The sequence below is a fragment of the Patagioenas fasciata genome, chromosome 10 (assembly GCF_037038585.1).
Source record: "Patagioenas fasciata isolate bPatFas1 chromosome 10, bPatFas1.hap1, whole genome shotgun sequence".
NCBI lineage: Eukaryota > Metazoa > Chordata > Aves > Columbiformes > Columbidae > Patagioenas > Patagioenas fasciata.
The window spans coordinates 7,821,080-7,844,064 of NC_092529.1; the positions used below are offsets into that span (position 1 = coordinate 7,821,080).

A 22,985-nucleotide genomic window follows, 5' to 3' on the forward strand; every position below is an offset into this window, starting at 1 on the left:
AAACAGATGTAGCTGATGGTCAGAAATGCAGTACATTTAAATATACATTCCTGAAACTCAGTAGAGTAAATCCATAGATTAGAATGCACGGCAACTAAACAGTTATTTGGAGTAAAGAAGTATAATAAAACTGCTTTTAGTTTCGAAACAACAGATGAAAAACATAATTTCCAATATGGCCTGAACAAAATAGTCAAAATATAAGATTCTTCTTCCAAGAAAGTCTCTTGAGAGTAATTTCCAATCACCACGTTGCTGAGTTTGTCCATTGTAACAATTAGCATCTATGAAAGCTGGAAAACTTTAATGTTTTCCAGCACTTTTCTTATTCCCTACAAAACCTCAAAGTGAAAATGACAACATCTTGGAAACCAATGGCATACAGTCATGCAGACATATAATTTAATCACTTTTCCTTTGAAATCTTTTCAGATTCAACACACTACCCTAATACTAGTCAGCTGGTGTGACTTTATAAATACATTGGCCTTTCTGAAGGCCTATACTCAAAGCGAATTATGCAGATCTTACAAATTCAACTGCCCCATCCCTATTGATCCCATGTGATGAAAATCTTATCTCTAAATGGCAGAGAGTGCCCTTTTCTGTCTATGACAGAAAGAAATATCCATACCCAGATCTATGCTTGCTCCTAGGCCAAACACTACTCCAAGTCATCTTCATAACAGTTTGAGAGATTATTTCAAAAAATACATGTTGCTCCGAAATTTAAAGTGGATTACTTGCACGTGGACTCTTATGGATTTTGTAAATGAGTCTAACTTCCATTTTTCAGGTCAATTAAAGTGCACATGGAAATAAAGCAGCCTCAGCCAGCCCTCACTGGGTTATTCAGCAATGCAGGAGAGCTCCCATTCATCAAGCATTCAAACGCTACCTGTACTTGGTCTTTCTCAAAACATTACTGTTTCAGAATTAATGCCATTATGCTCTATGCTAGACAGAGCTTTGAAACTGAGACATGGAAAACCATGGTTCAAAAGCCAGAGTGCGCACTTAGATGTGATCTAATTCACAGGTCACATTCAGAATTATCATCGCAGAAACTGATGTTTTGATGTAGTGGCTGATATGGGTTTACGTATGTTAAAAACGCAGATCTTATTTCAGTGAAAAAACCCTACAGATTAAACAGGGAATTACTTCTATTTGAAACAAGTCACATTTCACATTATTACACTATTTTCGAGGATGGTTGATACCATATTAAATTGCACTGAATAGAGCACACAAAACTAAGCTAATGTGACACTGAGGAAGATCCATTTTAACCTTGTCAGACATACTTTTTGATACAATTAACCCACAGCTAAAAATTTTCCTCAAAGTCTGCTAGCTTAGCACTCTCAGTGCATTATTTAGGTGACTTGGTCAATTAGGATTCTTTTATTAGAATAACTGAAAGAAAATTGTCAGCTCTTCAGGTGATGTCAAGGTGGCATTTATCAGCTGCTGCTTCAGATTTATAGAAAGGTCAATTGTTGAGTAACTGCTTCTGCAGACTGAAACTTCTATTATTTTCACTCCTCCCAAAAGGATTAGAGTGAAACTCTGATTAAACTGCCCAGAAGGTTGAGTATGAACAGCAAATTCAAGCACTAAACTGCAACAGATTCCCAGCTGAAAAGTAGATCCAAGTGAACAAACTCTCACATGATAACTTCAAGCAATATCGTGTCTTTTGGTGATAAACACAGTTGTATGGAAAGCTTCCAGACTAGTTCATCCTCTTATTTGACAGATAAACCCTTCTGGACAAGCAAACTCATTCTCTCTAGTGAGCCACTGGCTCCTTGGACCCAGCCCTGTTGTTCAGAAGAGTTAACCTGAATAAATACTGGGCAAGACCATTGTCTATTAAGAAAAGCTTTTATAACTGGATCATATTTTTTCCAGGAAGTCTACAGACTGCTAAGGACCCTGTTATCATAATAATGTTAGCAGTAGTTACAAATCCAAAGTTAGCTCCATATGCTTAATAGACTCTATCTACGAATACAATTTTGTCTTGAGTGTTGAGACAAACAAGCAAACAAAAAAAACAACAACAAAAAAACCCAAACCCAAACAATTTTCCCTATATTAATTGCACCTATTGCAGAGGAAATCATGCTAATGGTAGACTCTTTGCATGAACTGGGCTTCTTTTACCCAATGCAAAATAACAGCCAAACAGAAACAAAAACTGGCGCAGTGTAAGATTTGCCATTACATTTCCTCTTACACATCTTCCAGCTCAGCCCAAGCTATATAATAACACTGTAGCCTTTGATAAACCAAAATGAATGTATTAATTAATTTTGCCTGCTAGCTCATCTTACTTACACATACTGTCTCAATATTAAATAGAACGTCAGGTGTTCACCTCTGAAAAGACATGGACATGCTTATTAATTAGCTTTGCTTGCCAACTTCCTTTAATGAGTTGTTGGATTATTGAATAAACCAGTGTTTGGCTTTTCAGTAAGGAGACTTTGTAATGAGCCTAACACTTCATTGTTACACTATTATCTGGTCTTTGCTCTTGCCAACACATACTATAGATGCTCATGCAGTTCATACTGAACGGAAATGTGCTTGAATCCTTAGATTACCAAGATACTTCACTTCCTAAGATTCTCTTCTCTAGTTTCCTGGTCCTTGTAACACTTCCAAGGTACTACAGATTGTGGTATTTTTAACTGCTATTTTTTCCCTTTAATTTTATGCTTATAAATTTTTGAGGATTACATACCATTAGTCTTTCATAACATTGGACACTGAATGGAAAGTAAGAGCATTGATGTTCAGGCAGAAAGAAAGTTCTCACTATAAGCTTTGATTTGGAAAGAACTCTTCTGAGCGTCTCTCTACTGACTAGTAGAAATGCTATGTGGCTTACTTTGCTTTACACATTGAGCTTAGTACAATTAATTATGGTTCTATAAATTGCTATTCCAGAGTTCCCCCTGGTGCTCAAAACCAAAGTTATCTTGAGCACTTCTCAGTAAGTGTAACGAAGCCTCAAGTAGGAAACAGTTGAGTTTAAACAAATACTTTAAGTAGAAGAGTATCTGCTCTTGTCATTATACCTTATCACCTTCAACATTTCCCTATGAAAAACAACCAGGATATTAGTCTTTCGTCAACTAATTTCTTAAAAAAAAATAATTACATTATGTGGCCCCTGTACTCGGTGCTGGGGATGCCACACCTTGAATCCCTTGTTCAGTTTTGGTCCCTCACGCCAAGAAAGGCCTTGAGGTGCTGGAGCAAGTTGAGAGAAGGGAACAGAGCTGGTGAGGGGCTGGAGCACAAGTGTGATGGGAGCGGCTGAGGGACCTGGGGGGTTCAGCTGGAAAACAGGAGCTGAGGGGAGACCTTGTGATCTCTGAACTGCCTGAAAGGAGCTTGGAGCCAGGGGGGGTCGGGCTCTGCTCCCAAGTACCAGGTGACAGAATGAGAAGTGGTCTCAAGTTGCACCAGGGGAGGTTCAGATCAGATTATCAGGAAAAACTTCTTTATAGAAAGGGTTTGGCATTAATTGTTCCAGATTGTCTATAAGCATAAATTAAGATATGAAAAAGTTGACAAGTAGGAACAGGATACTGAATTTTAAGTATAAAAAACACAGATATTCATAGCAGGGCATACATTTGGACAGCCATATAAGTCTTACATATTAAAGAATGCAGAAATGGTTTACAGCTCCTTCTGTACTGCTACTTACATGTAGCAAATGAACAGACACACTGCTTTGCCTGCAAGCTTGAACACATGGCAGGGCTGGAAAGAACCGCTTTAAGATCAGTTTTAGTTTTTGTACCTGCAGTTTAATGTTTAGCTGCATCCTGAAACAGTCACATTTGGATAACTAGATTACTTAAATTTATCACGGCAACATTTCTATCATCACTGCCCAGTCACACCAACATATGCAATTATTCAATAATATATGGATAATTTGTAATATGATTAAATACCTTCTAGAGATTACACATATATAAACAAATATATTATGTTTGCTACACATAATCTGCTAGAATGCCTTTTTCTCATGTCAGGTGTGCTAAACTGAATGCCTATCTCTCCCAGTGCATTTTCCTGCCAGTTGAGAGCCGGGACCAGTGTCCCCAGCCCTGCTCCCCTGCCCTCTGCTGTCCCCGGAAACTTGCAGTGCCCTTCTCATTGACATCTAATCCTCCGTCTGGGGTAAAACTAAACAACCTCTCGGAAAGCTCCCATGCATACAAGAACTAATTTTGGAGATTTTTTTTTTTCTGATTTTTACTATGGTAAAAGTAGTGAAAGAGATAATTTTAAAATACATGTCTAACAAACGGGGGGAAGAAAACACACACAAAACCCAACAAGCAAACAAACACAATACCCACCCCACAACAAAAAAACACCACCATCTGACCATACCTTAATGTCATACAGCTACATTGGGAATACCCCTTCAGGAGGGGATTCTTCTGGTATATGCGATGGCAACTTCAGCAAATTAAGCTTAAACCTGTTCCCCTGTAGACAAGATGTACCAGTCAACAGTCACGTTGCTACACATATGCTGGGGATTTTGCTCACATTACAACGTCAGCAAGAAGCAGAATTTTATTCCAGTCAGCCACCACCAGTCACTTGTTAATCCCACAGGGCTACCACAACTTCCATGGACATTCCCAGGCAGATAAGGTGAGCCACCGAATTTTAACAACAGAATGACCTTTTTCAAAATGTTTCAAAATGAAAACAGGCTTAAGTCTGTACCTCTCCTTCCACCTTCTAAATTCAATTATGCTGGCAAAATTTTCTTCTTAAAGATATCATGGCAACCTCACACAACTGAATCCTTTAAGATACCTAGGAAGACTAAGAAATCCCCCAAACAAATCAAACAAGAAGTCTAGGGGATTCCAAACTGGGTCCCATATTCAGCACATTCATTTTAAATACCTCATTTAAAACACAGTTTGCTGTCACCACATGAACATGACTAGATAGGAAGGATGACAGGCTTGCCAAAGCACGGGTTGACTCTCCAGGGAAGGGTGCCAGCAGTCACTTCTCACCACCAACAGTGGCTGCAAGTGACTCACGAGGACACGGCAGCATCAGCCCCGCAGGGACGTGTCGTGGCCACACAGCAAGGTGAGGTGTCCCTGGTAGCAGGCCCTGAGCACGGGAGGATTTATAGGAGAAGCACAACAGCAGAGACATCAAGATTTTTACATCCAGGAAACAGTATCAATTGCCACTGCATAGCAAGAACAAATATATTTTTCTCTATGATTTTAAGCTGCTAGCTGCAGCAACGTTCATGTCAGGACCAATATCTCTGGAAAAGTGGAGCAGCAGAAAGCACTGCCAGCATCTCATGGCAGAACATGCCACACCGATATCCTTGTTAAATAGGATTAACATCAGGAATTAAAAATAACATCTAGGTTTGGTGGGGGGGGAAATAACACTGACTTTACCTTAAGAGTCTTTTTATGTTGGTAATACTGGAACAGTTGTTGTTATGAGTTATATTTAAATCATTTCAAACTCTCCACATCTTTTACCACGCACACTCTTCAGGGCTGAAGGCAAAAAACGTCTGTTTCTTCCAAGATATTAATTTAACATTCAACACAAACAGTAATACAGGCTTATTCTCAGCTTCTCTCCAGTATTCTGGAGCAGCAGTGCACACGCAAGTTAACAAACTGGGTGGATTCTTTGTCCTCTACTGAGAGGTCACTTTGAAACAGTCAATAAGACAATTTGAGCTTAATGACTTCTGACATCTGATATTTCATATTTAAGCAAATTGCTTCAGCAACACTATAGCATTAAACAAAAACAAACCATCAGGAATGACTCATTGAAGAAAACAGAACTGATCTTTGCACAGCAAATACACTTATTCAGTTTTCATTTCTCTGGTAATATAACGCACTATTCATATCCAACTTCTGAGCCAGTGTGCGTGATGGGTTTGGAAACTATTTCTGTAGTTTTGGGTTATGGTTTTTACTTTGTGGGCTGGAGCAGGTGAAGTAGCAGAAGGTGTAATAGAATCAGCAAGACTTCTTGGGAACAAAACCAATGACATATTTATATTTTTTAATATATATATTTATTTATTTATATTCATATATATTTCTAAGTATTATTTTTCCTTACCTGCCTTGTAATTTTTTTTAAATGTATTTGTAGTCTTTCAGCACCTATAGCTTTGAAGCATCAGTGGCTGACAAGGGCAGCACCAGAAAAATGCAAATTTAACTTCCTAGGGCCAACTACAGCCCTTGTGTAGCATCATATCGCTCCTATTTGATGTGCCAATGATCCTGGTAATCACCAATAATTTATTTTTACGGTTTCCTTCAGCATACTCTTTCTTCAATCTGAAAAACAACTGTTCTGAACTCCTATTAAGCACTCTGTTCTGCAGCCCATCTCACATCTACTCAACATACGTTGAGGCACCAGGAGCCGGGTCAGCGCTGTCAGGCTGCCCTCGCACCTGGAACACACCCGCACTAACTCACTGGCTTGAGAAAACAATAGAACAAAGGAAAAGCCCAAGGACTCCACCGTCATCACATGAGATGTATACGAAGTCAGCAGGCGAGCACACCTTAACACTTGAATAGTTTTCCAAACTTACACCACACCTTTATACGAAACAGGGGTGGCTTTAAGTTTTATGATTTTTTTCTTTAAGGAAAAATTGGACAATTTCTATAGTGAAAATAATAGGTTCTAATTTGTCCTCTTCACTGTTGTTTTACCCTTTTAATCAATTATCACCCACTATCAGGGGTGACTGTCACCAAGACAGTCATCATTCTGTACTCCAAGGTTTCCACAGGCTACAAGTCAACTGTGGGACTGCAGTTCAAGCAAAGTGCCACATGTTGGCTGCGGCACCACCAGACTCCAGCCGGGTGACCTCTGCCATCCACACGACAGTCATGACCCTGCCGGCAACTTAGAACGATGATGTAATAATGCAACAGTTCTCTGCTAATTTAAGTTTTATTCTTCGTGAATAAAAAAAAAAAACAAAAAAACAACCAAACAGGGAAAAAACAAAACAAAACAAAAACATCAGTGGCTCAGAAAAGAATCATCATTCCTTTAAAATTCAGACACTGTGCCAGGGAAAGGGTGAGGGCCAACACACAAGAAAAGTGAGGCAAGCTCAAGGAAACTCATGGTGCTCCAATTTACCACCCCAAACTTCCACACCATGACTTGAAACTGCTAGAAAAATGGTGAGAAAAGTACAAGTAGAAGCAAAGAATTAACTGAGGTGCCTAGAATAGCGCTTATGCTAAGTGCTAAGATTATGATGTAATAGTTGCATTGTAATTTTAGAGCATTACCATACATTTGTCTTCCTGTATTAAGGCTGACATGATCCTGAACAAATAGTGTTCATCCTATAGCATCTGAGGAGCTGTGCCCTCATTTAGGAAGTCAAAGTGAAAACCTGCTGCAGTTAATAGGATACTTTCTGAAAACATTGAGAAATTTCTCCTCTCTAATTCTTTTGTACCTACTTCAAGGGCAATCTCTCATTTTCAAGCACACCTGTAAAGAAGCAGGCTAGTCCCTCTTTCCTCTCATCTCCAAAGCTAATCAGAAGAAAAGAATCTACACTGATTTTGAATAACTCTATAAAGCTGGTCCATTTTCCTTCTGATCATTATTTTCTTCAGCCTTTTTGTACCTTGGAGGACGACGCCTAAACTGCCCTCATACTGAAACAGATGGTTCCTCTGTGGGAAGTGGTGGGGTAGAGAGATGGACACAAAATGCAAAAGGAACACTCAAAGGAGCAGCACAGCCCATGGCAGCTCAGGTTTTCAAGTCATAACAGAACTGACTCAGCTCACAATCCACATAGCAAGAGAGTATCTGCAGTCCCTAAAGAATTTGATCCAAAAGCAAAGAGGAAACGAGGGCTAGCAAATGCTATTGTTACAGAAATAGCAGCTACATACACCCAGCTATTTTAATTATACAACAGAAATACTCTGCATTTAATATAATCCGTGGTTGCATTGCCAAGTTCTGGACTGGCAATAAGGACAGGACATTAAAATGGACTGTTTTACCAGCTCCAAGGCAAGGACAAGGAATGGGATTCCTAATGAGCTTTCAGAAAGGATTTTTTTCTTTCTTTAAAAGTTAAAAAGAAAGTTGTTATATCATGCTGCAAGTTACACCACACTATGTCACCTATTGTCACTGAAAAATAGATTCTTTATGTCAGAGGTAATCAGCAATTTCTCAATGTGTGGGGACGCCTCTGTCCTTACACCTTTCAGGAACTGCAACTGCAAGCATGTTTTCTACAACACCTACATACATGTGGGAAAAAGTTGCTGGAGGTAGGGTCAAAATAATTTCTAGAGATACTTAGAAGGCAAGTCATTCACTCCAAATGGATCATATTAAAGGAAAGCAGCACCGAGGAAATGCAGTTATATGTTTGTCTTGGAAGCGTATTGAGTTGACTGCCAAAAATACATCTTCGGCTTTATTTTCCGCTCACCTCACCTTTATAAATAACAGGCATGTCAAACACCATCAATCTTTGACGTCTTGGAAAACAGATGGAAACAATAAATTTGATCAGTCTAGATTTTGAGAATAAGTAGCAATTGCAAAAGGGGACAGGAGGCAGGAAATCATTACTGCATCTGACACTGCTCTTATGCCAAGTCTGTTCACAGCAGTTATCATCCACAGAAAAATGACTGATCATTCAGTCATGCTAATTCCACCTTCAGTGTTACTGAACTCAGACTTGCATGTTGAAAGTCACTGCCCCAGCATCAAGACTTTTCAATACTTTACCAAAAAAATGTTCCTCTTCAAAAAATAACAGAAAAAGATAAACGCAATGCTGAATAAAAAACATTTCAAAATCTCAGCTATTGAGAGGAACAAGATTGTCATCATCTCTCCAATCCCCGGATGATCCTTACAAAGACTGAAATAGCAAAGTTATCCCATTCCCATGGCTGAGCTGGAAGCAGCTTCACTGCCAGCAGTGACTCTTGGCAAAACATTTGGAATGCCTAACAGAGATGCAGGAAATTGTTTCATCTTTAAGTTTGAAGGTGGCATTGTAGGGAACACCCCTGTGTCAGCTGAGACAACGGATTAAGGGCTTTGCTCTCATGTTTCCTCAAGCAGGGTCAGTCTCAAAAGGCTAAAACCAATGTATGTCAACTGTGTTTTCATAGGACACTGACAAAATAAGGCAAAAAAACCCTTTGCTCTCTCTGACATACCGCAAAGGCAAAGCCTAATTTCATCAAGGGCAAACTGACTACATCGATTGGATTATTCATTTGGTATAATGGACTTTGCTTTCTTCCTGCAGCTTTCTCAAAGTAAGAACAAAATGAAGATAAATCAGCTCTCACTCAAGGCTGACACACTATCTATATTTATGGATTTCTAAGCCCTGCACTTACAAGAGAAGCCAGGTATTCATCACACAATAGGTTCTTCCCTCTGCAGTAGTTATCCTTGCATGGGCTCTGCAGAAAATGGGCTGCTTTGCAAAGGCTCAGCAGCAGCACCACGTCCCTCCTCCCTCCGTCTCTTTCTTTCCCGTTCCTGAGAAAATATGCAGCTTTTCCTTTCCCTGCACAGAAGCCACTTGTGTGAGAGCGCACACAACACAACACCTTTTGATCCTCCAAGCAAAGGACTAATTGCCTTTTTCTGAGGGAGCACCAACAACGTAATCCCGCTCTGCAATTTCCACAACTGACGTAACTGCTGGAGTTTATAAAATCTAAAAATTTTGTACACTGTTACTATGACGTTAAAGATCTGGCCTCATCTTTTTTTCACACAATAAATGAGCTAGTTGTGCCAACAAACTCAAACCACTACTTTTAAGAATAGGATTACACATTTATCAACTGCAGCATATAATGGCAACACTTTCCATCGCTTATTATTTCGCATAAAGGGAATGACACACTGTATTGCATCATTGTAGTTAGGATTGTGTAGAAACCTGTGGCATGATACATTGTGGCAAATGTTAACCTATGATAACCTCTTCAGAAAAAGGGAAAGAATTACTGCAAGTTGCTGGGCCAGACTTTCTCGTGACTTACAACGCATTGTAGTTGTAATTGTGGTGATTACAATGAACATTAGACCCGTGCAAAATCTCACACACATTTATTATTCTGTTCAGCTAAATTTGAAGTGGAACAGCAGAATATATGTCTGTAGTCAATAGACATCACCTGCATGTATCTAATGTACTGTCTTAAGGGGAACTGGAATTCAGTTTGCACGAAAATGGCTTTCTTTCTAAAAGTGTTGCACCTGCTGAAGATAATAATTGGAAGGATGATGACGTCCCAGGTAATCACATAAATAAATCAGCACTGGCCTCAGAAAATCTCTGATGCTACCTCGTACAACAAGCAGAATAAATTCACTTGCTTTCTTCCTTTCCTAAACTTGCTTTAAAGTAATGCCAGTTACACAAAGTGAAGCTTTTTGCAAACCATTTGGAATTCTCAAATGAGTTATTCTAGCTTGTATTCCTTTTAAAAGCTTCATGGGGAAAACGCATCACGCAATATTTCTCTATTTTTCTACAAGTAAATGAACAAAGTAAATCAGCAAGTGGCATGACATGCCAAAGCCCAGAAACAAAACGAGCAATGAAATTGTACTTATCACTTAGAAAAATCTGAGCCATTCATTTGAGATGCTTGTGTTTGGGTAACCTTTGGAAGAATGTTTGCTGTTCCATTACACAAACAATGGAAATATTAGATAAGGAAAACAACTGCAGTTGCCAAGAATCAAATCATTTAACATGTAGACATTGTTTTATGGATATATAACACACTGCAGACAGGAGAAACGTCAAATGTACAGAACCAATTCATCTAAGGCCTAAGTTTGCATGGATCCCAGGAGTATGACACAGAAGTCCCTGACTCAGAACATCTGCACTGTGCTGATACAGTGAAACACAGAAATGGAAGAGCCAACTTCAACCTCACTAAGGCCAACTACTACAGCACATATGTGTATATATATATTTTATTTATTTATTTATTTGAATACAACTGGCATATTATACAGGACATTGAGATGACACTGTATGCCACAGCAAATCTCCTTGCCTCATGTGAGTTAACATACAACCAACTCACCGAGAGTTTTTTTCCATCTGTTTACCATCTTGAAAGACCTACTATGACAATGGTGTTTAGTGTGAACTTGGGTCAGCCTCCGCATTTCCCCACAGAACAAAGCTGCAAAGAGTCAGATAAATAATAATTCCTTCAGCTTCTTTCCCTGCAGTGAGAGAGCTGGGGCAGCCGGGGAAGGTGCAGAAGGGGAGGTCCCAGACACTCTGCGTGTCCCCTCCTGTGCTTCTCTCACTCCTGGGGGGCAGACACACCATTCCAGCTTCCCCAGGCACGTTCCCACAGGTAAGGGCAGAACAAATCCATCTCTGGTACCTCTCAGGGGTTCAACAACTGCAACAGTAACCTCAAAATGAGTGTCCAGAACACACCTTTCTTTCTTCGCCTGCCAGCCTCCCACGGCCAGCAGTACCTCAGCCAAGCACAGCTCCTGGGAGCGGGCAGGGACACACGGGGGGTTTGCAGGAACCTGAGCAGCCCAGCAAAGGCAACAAGTGTTTATTGAAGTGACCACAGGAAAATGTCAAGTTATCACAAGTTCTTACCAGCTCAACCATGCTTCATGCTGCATGAACAGCCAGGTGAAATATGACTTTTAAGTTTGTTGGTGGTGTTTTTTCCCATGCAAGGTAGGAAAAAAAAGTGTTGCAAACTGCAACCCTTGGAGGCCTTCACCAGGAAAACACTGAGGGTTTTTTTTTTCATGTGGAAGGCTGTTTTCATTGTTTAAAGCAATCCTTCCATGTGGAGAGACCATGTACAAATAAGGACTAGATGTGTACTTGGAGTCTGGCTTCTGACCTGGGTGTGTTGGCAAATAGGCCTGAACTACAAGTTGTGTTTTGACACCACTAATAAGGATGAGGAATTAGACAGCACAGCCATCTGCAGAGAGGATGAGAGGGTCTTCTGGTGCAGCACTTTTAAGATGCTGCTTTGGAGATTTCCAAAGTGCTCGAGCTCAGTCTCACAACCAGATTTCTTAAAACCTGATGGCAACATAGCTTTTTTAAAACAAAGAAATAAACAACAACAACAACAAAATTTGCATGAATAGCATAATATTAATCCTAACCTTGAATTTAAGAAACCTTAAGATTTAAGAAAATCTTGAACTTCTATGTAATATTCGGTGGTTTGTCCATGATCAAGTGTATTCTTCTAACAACAGCTAATATTATGCTATCATCAATTTATTTATTTCCACGATATATTTTTGACAGTGTAGTTTTATATAATCTGTTACTTTATATTTCTATTTTAAGCTTATATTTGTCTGAATCAAGTATCTTTCATTCCTTTCTCAATTTGTTTCTAAATTATTTACATATCTGTAGGTAACTTGACATATAACAACACCGTGGTGCATCTAACTGAAATTCAGTAGGTATCAGCAAGATTAGCTTCAAAACAGACTATTAAGTTATGAAAGGTGTATTCTTCTAGAAGCAAGCTTGAGGAACTGAAAGTTAAAAGTACTAAAAGCAACTGGTTATTTTTGCTGTAGTCATTATTTCTTCATCTTTTATCCGACAGCTGAAATTGTAAAAGGCTTTTTAGATTGTAACAATGAAAAATAAACACACCTACATGGTTGGTGTAATTGATACTCAGTCCATATCTCCTATGTAACAAACATGTATCTAAAGGGTAGTAATGATGATTAAAAAGCCAACTTCTACACTAGACATTTTATCATTTAACTGTTAACTAATACTTTCCCTTGCCACAAAGCCTTTTTTACAGTATCCCAAGAGAACTCCAGCTGAAAAAAAACCCCAAACTTGCATTTTTTCATATTAAAAGTAGGTTCCACTGGCTCACCTAATAACGTCACATCTGAAATGATCTCATACTCCACAGGCCCTTTCTAGAAGCTCAGCCCATAGGTACCTACAAACACCAACACAACATCATCTCCTGTGGTGCTGTAACATTCTCACCAATGTGTCACATCTTCTGGATCTGCTATTTCAGGCCTGATCGCACAGAGATCACCACGGGAAAAGCTTTTTCTTTATATAAAAACAAAAGAAGCTTCACTACTGACACACATTGGCAATTACTGCTTCCACGTATTTTAAGCAAGAAATCACGGAAGTTAATTCAGTAACGTATTCTTATGGGGAATAAACATTTTTGTTAAATTAAGGGAATGTAGATTAAAAACATACTGTAAATTGGTGAATACTACACCAATTTGTGGGTGAGGTACAGCTAAGCATTGGAAATAGTGGATTCCGGTCTCATTTGGTATTCATCCAACTAACTCATCACGTTTTACCAGCTGTCCTTTATAAGGTATCACTAATGCTCGAGTGGGCCTCAGAGACTCAGATTGCATGGAAAATGATATAACTGTCATCACATGTCTGCCCAGTGGGGGATTCAGCGCTGGTTTGCAAAATGACAGCTAGATCCTGCTTATTTTCTGTATTACTGCAATAACGAAAGTGAAACTAATCTCCATAGAAATATTTTTAAAGAAAATTCAAGGCGACACATATCTGTATATTTCATACAAAGCATTTCCATTGATTTTGGGGAGGTTCCTGTTATAAGCGCTTAAATGGTAGCTTTTCATTATAATATAATCACTTCAACGCAGGAAAACCCTTAGGCATAACTGGGAGCTGTGATCCACACTGCACCTGTAGTTAGAAAAGCAATCAAAGAAAATTGAAAGAAGAGAGTGAAGCCTTGTAATCAATAATAAAGTTATGAATTCATTCCACGTGCAAATATTATTCTACTCAACATTCACTGCACTGAATTAATACAGCGTTCAGAAAACACTGATATGGTTATCTTCACAATAGTGTAAATAAATTTGAGTTACACCTAAAAAGCCTTACCTTGCAAAGTCCCAGGACTTGAAAACAGAGCTTGAAAAAGGCATTTTCAATGTAACTGAATCTACCAATCCATAGGTGGTACATCAAACATTAACATGGGAAATGAATTGCTGAGTAAACTCTGAGCTAATTGCTACTTATTTTCTAAATATCGAGTAAGCCAGTAGATTCAGATTAGAGCACATTTTACTATATCATAACGTGCCTGCTCCCAAGATATGTTTTTCCTCTGTTTCAGTGACTACTTAAGCCACAACCCAACAATACGACAAAGACTTTATGAAAATAAATTTTGAAAGAGCTTACAGGCCTGAGAAGAACCAAATTCTACAGTCAAGACCTTCTTGCTGTTTTTTCATATACATTTAGGACTCTTGCTCAGCAAGACTCTATTTGGTTTATTGAAAGAATAAGTGCCCTGCAGTAATGCTTATTCTGTTATTCTGCATAAAACTGTATAGAATGTGCAGCACTCCAATAGAGGAAGTTCACTTAACTGTGCTTAACCAAAAAAAGAGGTTGGTTGGAAAACTGATTTTCAGGCACAGTGGCAAATTATGGTATTTCATAAACATCCCATTGGGAATCCACAGTTTGCTGCAAGCACCAAGAGATAAAACTCCAAGGGAGCCTCCACTACGCATCTCAATATTTTATTTGTAAATCACGTCTACTTAATATTATAATTTCATTTCTGTGTCTGAAACTCTTATGTTTCTTTCTTCTAAGAATAGTCATGTCTTCAAGAATATCCTCTTCACTGTATTTTAACTTTATTTGCTGAGCTTGCATACAAGAAAAACAATGGCTAGGGACTTCAGTCTAAACTGATGCTTATGTTTGACACAAGCCTTTAAATCTTTTTCTTATGGAAACTTTCTCTCAAATGAAAACTTCTGAGTTTGACACATTTCAGAGAGATCCTCTCCCGAAATTATTTTTCCAAGCAAACCACTTACAAATAAGATGAAAACTTAGTGTGACTGGGAATTCCTATCATGTGATCTAATTTAAGACTAAAACCCAGCAGAGCCTTCATTCCAAGGCTATGCTGATTGCTATTTGAAGCTGGAAATGTTTTTCCCTAATGCACAAGTGATGAAGCGCACATCAGGCTCAGAGGAAAGTTACCTTATCTGAAGTATCAGATATAGATTACTGCTGGAGTCAGCATGCCACACTAGCTGGACCATACGCTCTGTTCCGATATGAGGAATTAAGTTTCCCTGATGTCACAAATTGAACAGATAATGCAATTAACATTCCCTTTGAAGTTCACATTGACCGGGTAACCACCAGAATGAGTTGGCAAAACTTTACTGAAGTCACCGAAGTGATCTCGGCTCACCCAGACTGAGACTTCAGCTTTGACATTGTATAAACTGCAGAGGGATGTTTAAGGTGCAGAAGCCCTGGGAGGATATTTATAAATCAGTGTTTATTTTGTCAGGTAAATGTAGAGATCCTGTACTTCTGTCTGGAATTCCCCAGATGTGTCATGGATATGTCAGAATTGCTGCATATTCTCTGAGGAGCTGATTCTCTCGTGTGCAACAGCTACCAGGCTGCTCTCTGAAAGCCGGACGGACAGCTGGAAACCCCAGACAAGGGCCAGGGGCTCATTTTCCTCAGCACTCCTACTGGAAGCGACCTCCAGATAGGAAAAGAGGTCCTGTCGGAAGGATCAGCTATTTGGGCAAGACTAGTAAATGGGAAAGATCCGTTACAAAATGTTCCTTTTGCCACTAGTTACTCTAGAATACATGACTGCACAGGAATGCTGAAGTTCTATTGGAGTTTGCTGCTGGTTTTAATACAGCTTAATAATCCTTTGCTGAAAAGGTACTGTTCACGGCTTTACAGTTTATAATGTTTAAACAATACTTAGACTGTATACGATCAAGTGTAGGACGATGAAGAATTCACTTGAAGTCTAGGCATTGATAGCTGCACCTTTGGGACTCTTCAATTAGTGCAATTTATAATATCACGCTATGTGACAGTACAATTGACGTGTTTATGATTACACCAATAATTCAAGACTTACAAGCATTTATACAGAGGAGGTAACTAACTGATTAAGAAAGGAGAGAATGGAATAAAGCCAAAACTTCTATCTTCTTGAAAAAGAAAACTTAAAATTAACATCTTGGTTCCTTTACAAGACAAAATAAATATTATAGGCTCAAAGACTGAATAATTTCCAAAAGTGTTAATATTCCTTGGAAATGAAAAAACAGTGATGAAAAAAGAATCTTAGAATTAAATTTTACTTGCTTTGAAAGAGAATTGGTGAAGAGGAAAATTGTGTGAGGAGAGGGAAACATCCCACCATTGTCAAAGTTTTATGAGGAGATATTTGGGATGAGTGTTGAAAATTAGACTAATGACTGATGATTGGGTAGAGAACTCCAAAACCACTTAGAAGAATAGATATGGAGAAGGTATGATTGGTATTATTTAACATAAGAAAGCAAGAAGTTTATACATACAAAAGAAGCCCAACTAATAAAAACATTGATAGTCATATGTTGGCAATTTAAGCAAAACTTTCTATGGTAATACAGTAAGTCACGATTAGTAACCACAACTATGTATTTTCCAAATCAATCTACAAAGTAACAATGCTTATCTCAAAAAGTCTTTCTGTATTCTCAAGACATCTAAAGATCTAGAAATTCTCCTGAAGCAATTAGTATGCACCTTCTTACCCCCAAGAGCAGATATGTTAAAGAATCTTTATAATCCAATAAAATAGGTGCTGATTTATTTGTCTGCCTTTTAAGGATAAATAAATGCATTTAGGTGGTTGAATAAACAGCACCTCTCACTCTCATGCTAGCTTTAGCTCCAGCTAGACATTTTTTATCTTCTTTCTCTGAAGACTTTTCTTTTGGTTTATTATTGTTGGGAATAATGGCAGCGCCATAAGAGTCGTGTTCAGGTTTGAAACTTATGCAAAATCCCCTGATTCAACTGAAGGGAGATACACTTACCTTCTGTTGGTGATGTCTTCAGACGTCTGCAGAGCCCCTCTGTTTCCCCATAAGTCTCTTTAATTTTTACTACTGCTTCTGTTCCTCGAAGTTCCATGAGGGAGCGCAGTTCTTGCAGCGTGCACCCAAACTCTCCTGCATGGTTGGCCTCATTTCTTTGGTTCTTGGAATAAAAATCGCTATTTGTCATGTCACCCATGGTTGCCGATTATATTGCTCCACTCGTTATTGTTGATACAATCTTAAAACTCTTTAAAAATGGAAGGAATCTTGAATTCCAACCTAAGAAATTAAAAAGAATCCAGTGTGTGCCCGGTGAGCAATGTGGAGGATGCCTCTGGCGTGCAAGGTGTCCCTGACTGACGAGTGGTCCGCAGAACAGCTGCTCTCAAGGCTGCAGACCAGCTCCACTCCATTCACCACTTCCCATTCTGCTGCACCCAAGCTGTAGAATCTACATGGTCATTTCTTCCTCTGAACCTTTGAGAACAAACAGAAAGGCCTCATTACAAGAGTGAGCAATAACACCTTACCAAAGGTGATTTCAAATTGATTCTCTCTATCACACAGCTTGACTTGTCGTTTAAGAAAAGCTGTGCAGACGTCCTGGAGAACGCTGCAGGTAGGCAGAGCGAGTATCGGCAGCAAGGATAACACCAGCTCTTTCTTAGATAAAACTCTCTGTGGCTAAAGCACCAATAGCAGTGTTGCTTACTTTAATCAAGTGCCCAGAGCACCCGCTAATTGAGATGGTTCATGAATATTAATAAGTAAGCGATCCAGCATGCTAGATGCACCTCCAGTATGTGTGCTGGTTCATACAGCCACATCAATCTTTCATCTGACAAGAACAAAGACTCTCTCATAAAGGTTACAAGGTAACAAAAATTAGTTAAACACTACTAGTTTTCATAATGGGTTAAAGCAAAACTGGTTTTCAGTGCAAGGACAACAAAACTGATGGAAAAACTAAAACCACCATTACAAATTCAGAATACAACTGAATACATCACATCTTGCAGCCTTGCCTTCTGTGAAATCAGCACATCCCAGAAAAGAGATAGAACACTTGAGTGCCTTGGGTGGCCCAGCCCAAGCCACGGCTCACATAAGCATTGCCTGCGGAGAGCCCAACAGCCCACACAGCTTTACAACACACCTCAACATCTGCCAGCACGGAGCCAGCACGCACACACACACACATATACATATATATACAAGCCTTCTCTTTTTTGGGGGGGTGACAGCTTATTGCTTGCTAAAACAAGCCTTTAAGACCTGTTTCCCCTCCCCATATTCTAATGATGCTGGTTTAAATACTGCTGAAACCAGAGTTTTAACAGATAGTAAAGGTTTCTTTTTTGCCTCGTACAGGCTAGTGTGTGTGTGCACCATCTAATCTATTGGTCTCAGAATAGTTACTCATAATAAAGAAGATCTTTAAAAGAGCATACCATCCATCAGCCTAATGATTGACCAACCTGGCAAAGTGCATATTTTGAACTGTCTAGGTACAGCAATAGGCAGTGGAAATGGGTACACACATAAAGAGGATCCCAAAGTGTTTTAAGTCCCACTTTTATAGCTGTGCAACAATACTAATCTCCTTCCCACATACAGTTAACATAACATGTAAGCTTGGTATTTCTACTGCTATCTCAAGGCATTGTCATTGCTCTGCACATGAGGAAGCTCAGGCCTGCTCTCAGTGTTAATTCTTCTTTGTCCACAGTGACCTTATCTGCTTTGGAGTTGTTTAATGCACCTTCCTGAACCTCTATCGGCCTCCTCATTTACAGATAAAAACTCAACATTAGTTTGGTTTCTGTGGAGGGAAGAAAAAAAAAAAAAATTACAGACTGTAATTAACATAGCAGTCAATTGCTACATGCTGCTTCTACCCACCCTACTTACTGACATATTCTAGTGCTAAGAACCTCTGCCAACCTTGATTACATGTACTGCTTTTCAGTTTCACAACAGGAGAAGAATTTCAGCGCAAAACGCCACTTACAGTGAGCAATAAAGAGAAACCAGAAGTAGTAATTAAAAAGTGCCTGCCTTTGCCAAGCAATAGCCAAGGAGGAGACACTTTGCTCTGTCAACACCACCCAACTTTCCACGCTTGTGTGGTGGACAGCGTTCACCATATCCATTCTTTTCTAGATAATTCCTTGTGTATAGCATGCAGGAAAAGACGTCACCCACTTACTGCTTTAGCTGTTTTTAAACAGGATGGACTGCTATTCTGAAAAGAAATAACATCCACCTGTAAACTTCTTTCAAAAAAATTGCAGGATAAAAATGTCACAAATGTCCAGTAAAACAGATTTCATCCCAAGAGGCACCAGATCACCACTTCCACTGATTATATGCCCTCTCTCTCCTAAAAATCAGCATTTCAGACTCTTTCTGGTTCCATCTATGATAAGCTTCTGCTGATAGCCACATCGAAAAGCAGATGCAGATGTGATCAGGAAAAAGAATATCCAGAAAAATGTTGTGAAAAATGAGGCATCATTAACATTAATGAATTGCTAAAATGACAGAACACTATTTACTTCCAGTGGGCAAAAAGGAATCTATTCCTAAGATAAGTACACTTCAAGATGGGTATCTAAAACAGCTGTGATGTTAAAAAAAAAAAACAACAAACAAACCAAAACCAATAAACAATAAAATACACCACTCATCTATCGGAGAATTTACAGGGCTTTGCTGGTCCTGAGACCTTTTAAAACATTCTTCGAATAAAATAAAATTGTTCTTAAACTTTTCCATAACATCACAATGAAAAGACAACTATTTGTGTTTTTCGAGGAGAACCATCTACTGATTTCACTAGTGATGCAAAGGATACTAAACGCAGTGTCAAAGACATTACCTACATTATTTTTCTGTGGGATGTGTCCACTACGCTCAATCAAAGCATCTCTTTTGACTCACTGTGCCATCACTACACGCTAATATATTTGCTTCTCTTCTTAGACACATTGTCATTTGTCAGCCACAGCAAGACAATGTTGATGCTTTTTAGCATGTTTGAGTCACTTGCCTGCTTAATTTTTAATTTCACCTTCAATTAAATGTTAATCAAGAAATAACAAATATGAAGTTTACACTTCCTTCAGTGCTTTAAAATCAAATGACTCAGAGTTTGTGCTCTTCATGATTCACCTGATGTTACAGCACCAAGGAAACACCATCTCACCTTTTTGAAAGGCAGATGGTAAAACACAGCAAGTAAAAAGCACAACTAACATTATCCACTGATAAGGCATCTCTCCAACCCCATGGAACAAGATATGCAGGCTTCATTCCATCTCTGAATCTCTTTTATGAAAAGTCCAGGAACCTTGCCAGAGAGGATACCAGGTCAGCATGACTGACCACCTCACTCTTCCCAAGTGGTTAATATTCCTTTTAAAAGAGCTGAGGAATAGAAAACTTGGAACTGGCATATGGCAATATTGTCCCATCAGTCAGGTTACAGGCTTTCAATCTCCAAAACAAACCAAATTACTAGAAGTGGGTGAAATGTAGTCTCCTCTACAGGAAATTGCACAGGTTTGGGTGTGGGGTTTTGTTTGCTGGGTTGTTTTTTGGTTTTGTTTTTTTTTTTTGGGGGGGAGCAGGTTAGAGAGATCATTTTACAAAATAAACCAAATCACTGATACTTCCAAGATAGGTCAACTACCAAGAAACCCTGATTTAAAAAAAAAAAAGCAGGAGATAATTGTCCCTTTTCAAATCAAAATGGATGACTGACATTATTCGGGATTCCATTCAGCTCTGCCTTGATCCACCACACAGCTGCTCTCTGGCCTCACAGGAGCTGCAGATCCAGACACTCTCTGAAGAGAAATAGGCACAGGACTGATTTCTATCACAGATGTCTAAATTAGGTGAGCTGAATTTCAAGCTAGGGGTACCTGCTTCCACTGGTCATAGGGCAAGTCTGCATAACTAGCTGACAAAAGATATCTGATGGCATTTTAAACCAATCCCACCGATACGGTCTGAGATACCTGGGGAATAACATCTCAAGCAAGCAAAGGGAACAAGGCTGGGCAAGCCACGAGGTCCAGCAGCAGAAGGTGCATTGCTCAGGGGTAGGAACCAGCCGGAGAGCTCAAGGACTTCTCCCTTTCTTCTCAGAGGAGCAATGGGTTCCCTTCAGGGCCCCCAGGCCAAAATTTCTCATCTCAAGGTTCACTCAATCTTTTTCAATCCAAAAACCATCACCTACAGTGTGCATCAAAGTGTAATTTGTAACAAAATGTCTCCCAGGGCACAAGGAGCCACCACCCTCAAACGCTGAAGCTCAGCTTCTGATACCATTCTAGCACACCATCATCTCCTCCTCAGTTATGCATCTTTGGTCTCACTATTCCCTGTGACAATTTGTAGGGAAACTAGTCCTCCACAGACATGGTCGGCAACAGAGAAATAAAAATCTCTCGTAACTGAAAACCTAATTTCACACACAATGTTACACACTGTTCTTCCAGACAAAAGTGGCAGCTTTTAATAAAGGTTATTTCTTTTTATTTATTCTCAGCAATGCTTCTGAAGCAAGCTATACAAACAAGAAATTTGGGTAAAAAATTTCACAAGGTGCAGTTTGAAAACAACAGTATGCTGTGGACAAAAAGACAAAATAATAGCTCATCTAGATTCACTGCAGGTACCAAAACACATACCAGAAAACCTGACTAAAATACTGCCCTTATTTTTCTCATTAAAAAGCCAGAATATAAGTCTTCACCTTGGTCTGGGATTTTGTTTGCCAAAGAAGTCACAGATTTTTGTTGTACAAACACATTACACATTTGCATTATTTGTTGCTTGTTCTTTTTCTTCCAGAGTAGCTGTGTCTTGGGGAACAGACTTCCATTCCTGTAGAGCCCAAGTCAAATATTTTTCATCTTCTAGCTCCTTGAAGGAAATGTATGCCAAATAAAACAGAAGCAATTTGGATAAGCTGCAGGCCTGCTGGGAAAACTATTCTTCGATTTCCCTAATCAGGAAAAGTCTCATCTTGGAAGCTTGTAAATATTTCCACAGTGTGTTAGAATGATATCTCAGTAGATATCATACCAAGTATTCAGACATCCGATTTCATTTGTACTTCTACTGGCTGAAAAATCAGTAGCAAGGTAACAAACAGGATTTCACCAGATCAGAATTGCAAGACTTGTATTTCACGGTCCTAAAAGGTCTGGACAAATAATGGATTCATGACAAATGAAACAAAAAGGGGGCGGGGGGGAATATGTTCATAACTTGACTGTTTTCTCTAAATTGTCATCTAAGATTATGCTAGCTCTGGTCTCAAAATCTGATGATGAAGGAATTGCTTGCAGTACAGGAAGAAGGATGAAAAGGTAATCGCTTCTTAATGTCCTGGCAGAGGCTCAGCCAGGGCAGAGACCAGCAAAGCCCCGTCATTATTCTCTCATCTTGCACCTGGGCGGAAGGCACGCAGATCTGGTGCCCCCAAATTAACCTAAGGAAATTAGCAGTGTCACTCTTCTGCATGCAGCATTACTGTCCCACTCGGATTATTATTTGGCTGTGGATATAATGCTAGCTGGTTCACTGGGCCCTATAGAGAACGCCCAAATCAAGGGGGGAAACAGCACTGGAAGTGTCACATTTTAGTGAGTAGTAGGTATTTAACCAGATTTATCCATATTAGAGATACCAGTGTTTGATAAAACAGGACTGGAAGCAAATTTAAGGGAATTTTCCCTTGAGTCTGAGTAAAATCATCTGAGAAGGCTTTTTTTGAGAACACAATTCCTCAAGTTCTGATGGGAGGCGTGGGCAGCAACAGGCTGACACCATATTGCAAAGGATGAAAGACTTGTGGCAGCCCTTTGCAAGGTAAAAACAGTTGAGAAAGAAAACCATAACCTGCTCTGCAG

The 22,985-nt window shown here is 39.3% G+C and overlaps 1 protein-coding gene across 20 annotated transcripts in view; it reads right to left on the reverse strand.

Annotated features, from left to right (window-relative positions):
* ATP2B2 (ATPase plasma membrane Ca2+ transporting 2) overlaps window positions 1–22,985 on the reverse strand; it is a 393,712-nt gene that overhangs the window by 151,595 nt on the left and 219,132 nt on the right. For all 20 annotated transcript variants that reach the window (XM_071813028.1, XM_065845964.2, XM_071813033.1 and 17 more), the window contains one exon: window positions 17,056–17,535. In XM_071813028.1, coding sequence (XP_071669129.1) covers window positions 17,056–17,254 — 199 coding nt within the window. In that variant the 5' untranslated portion in view covers window positions 17,255–17,535. The remainder of the gene's footprint in view (window positions 1–17,055; window positions 17,536–22,985) is intronic.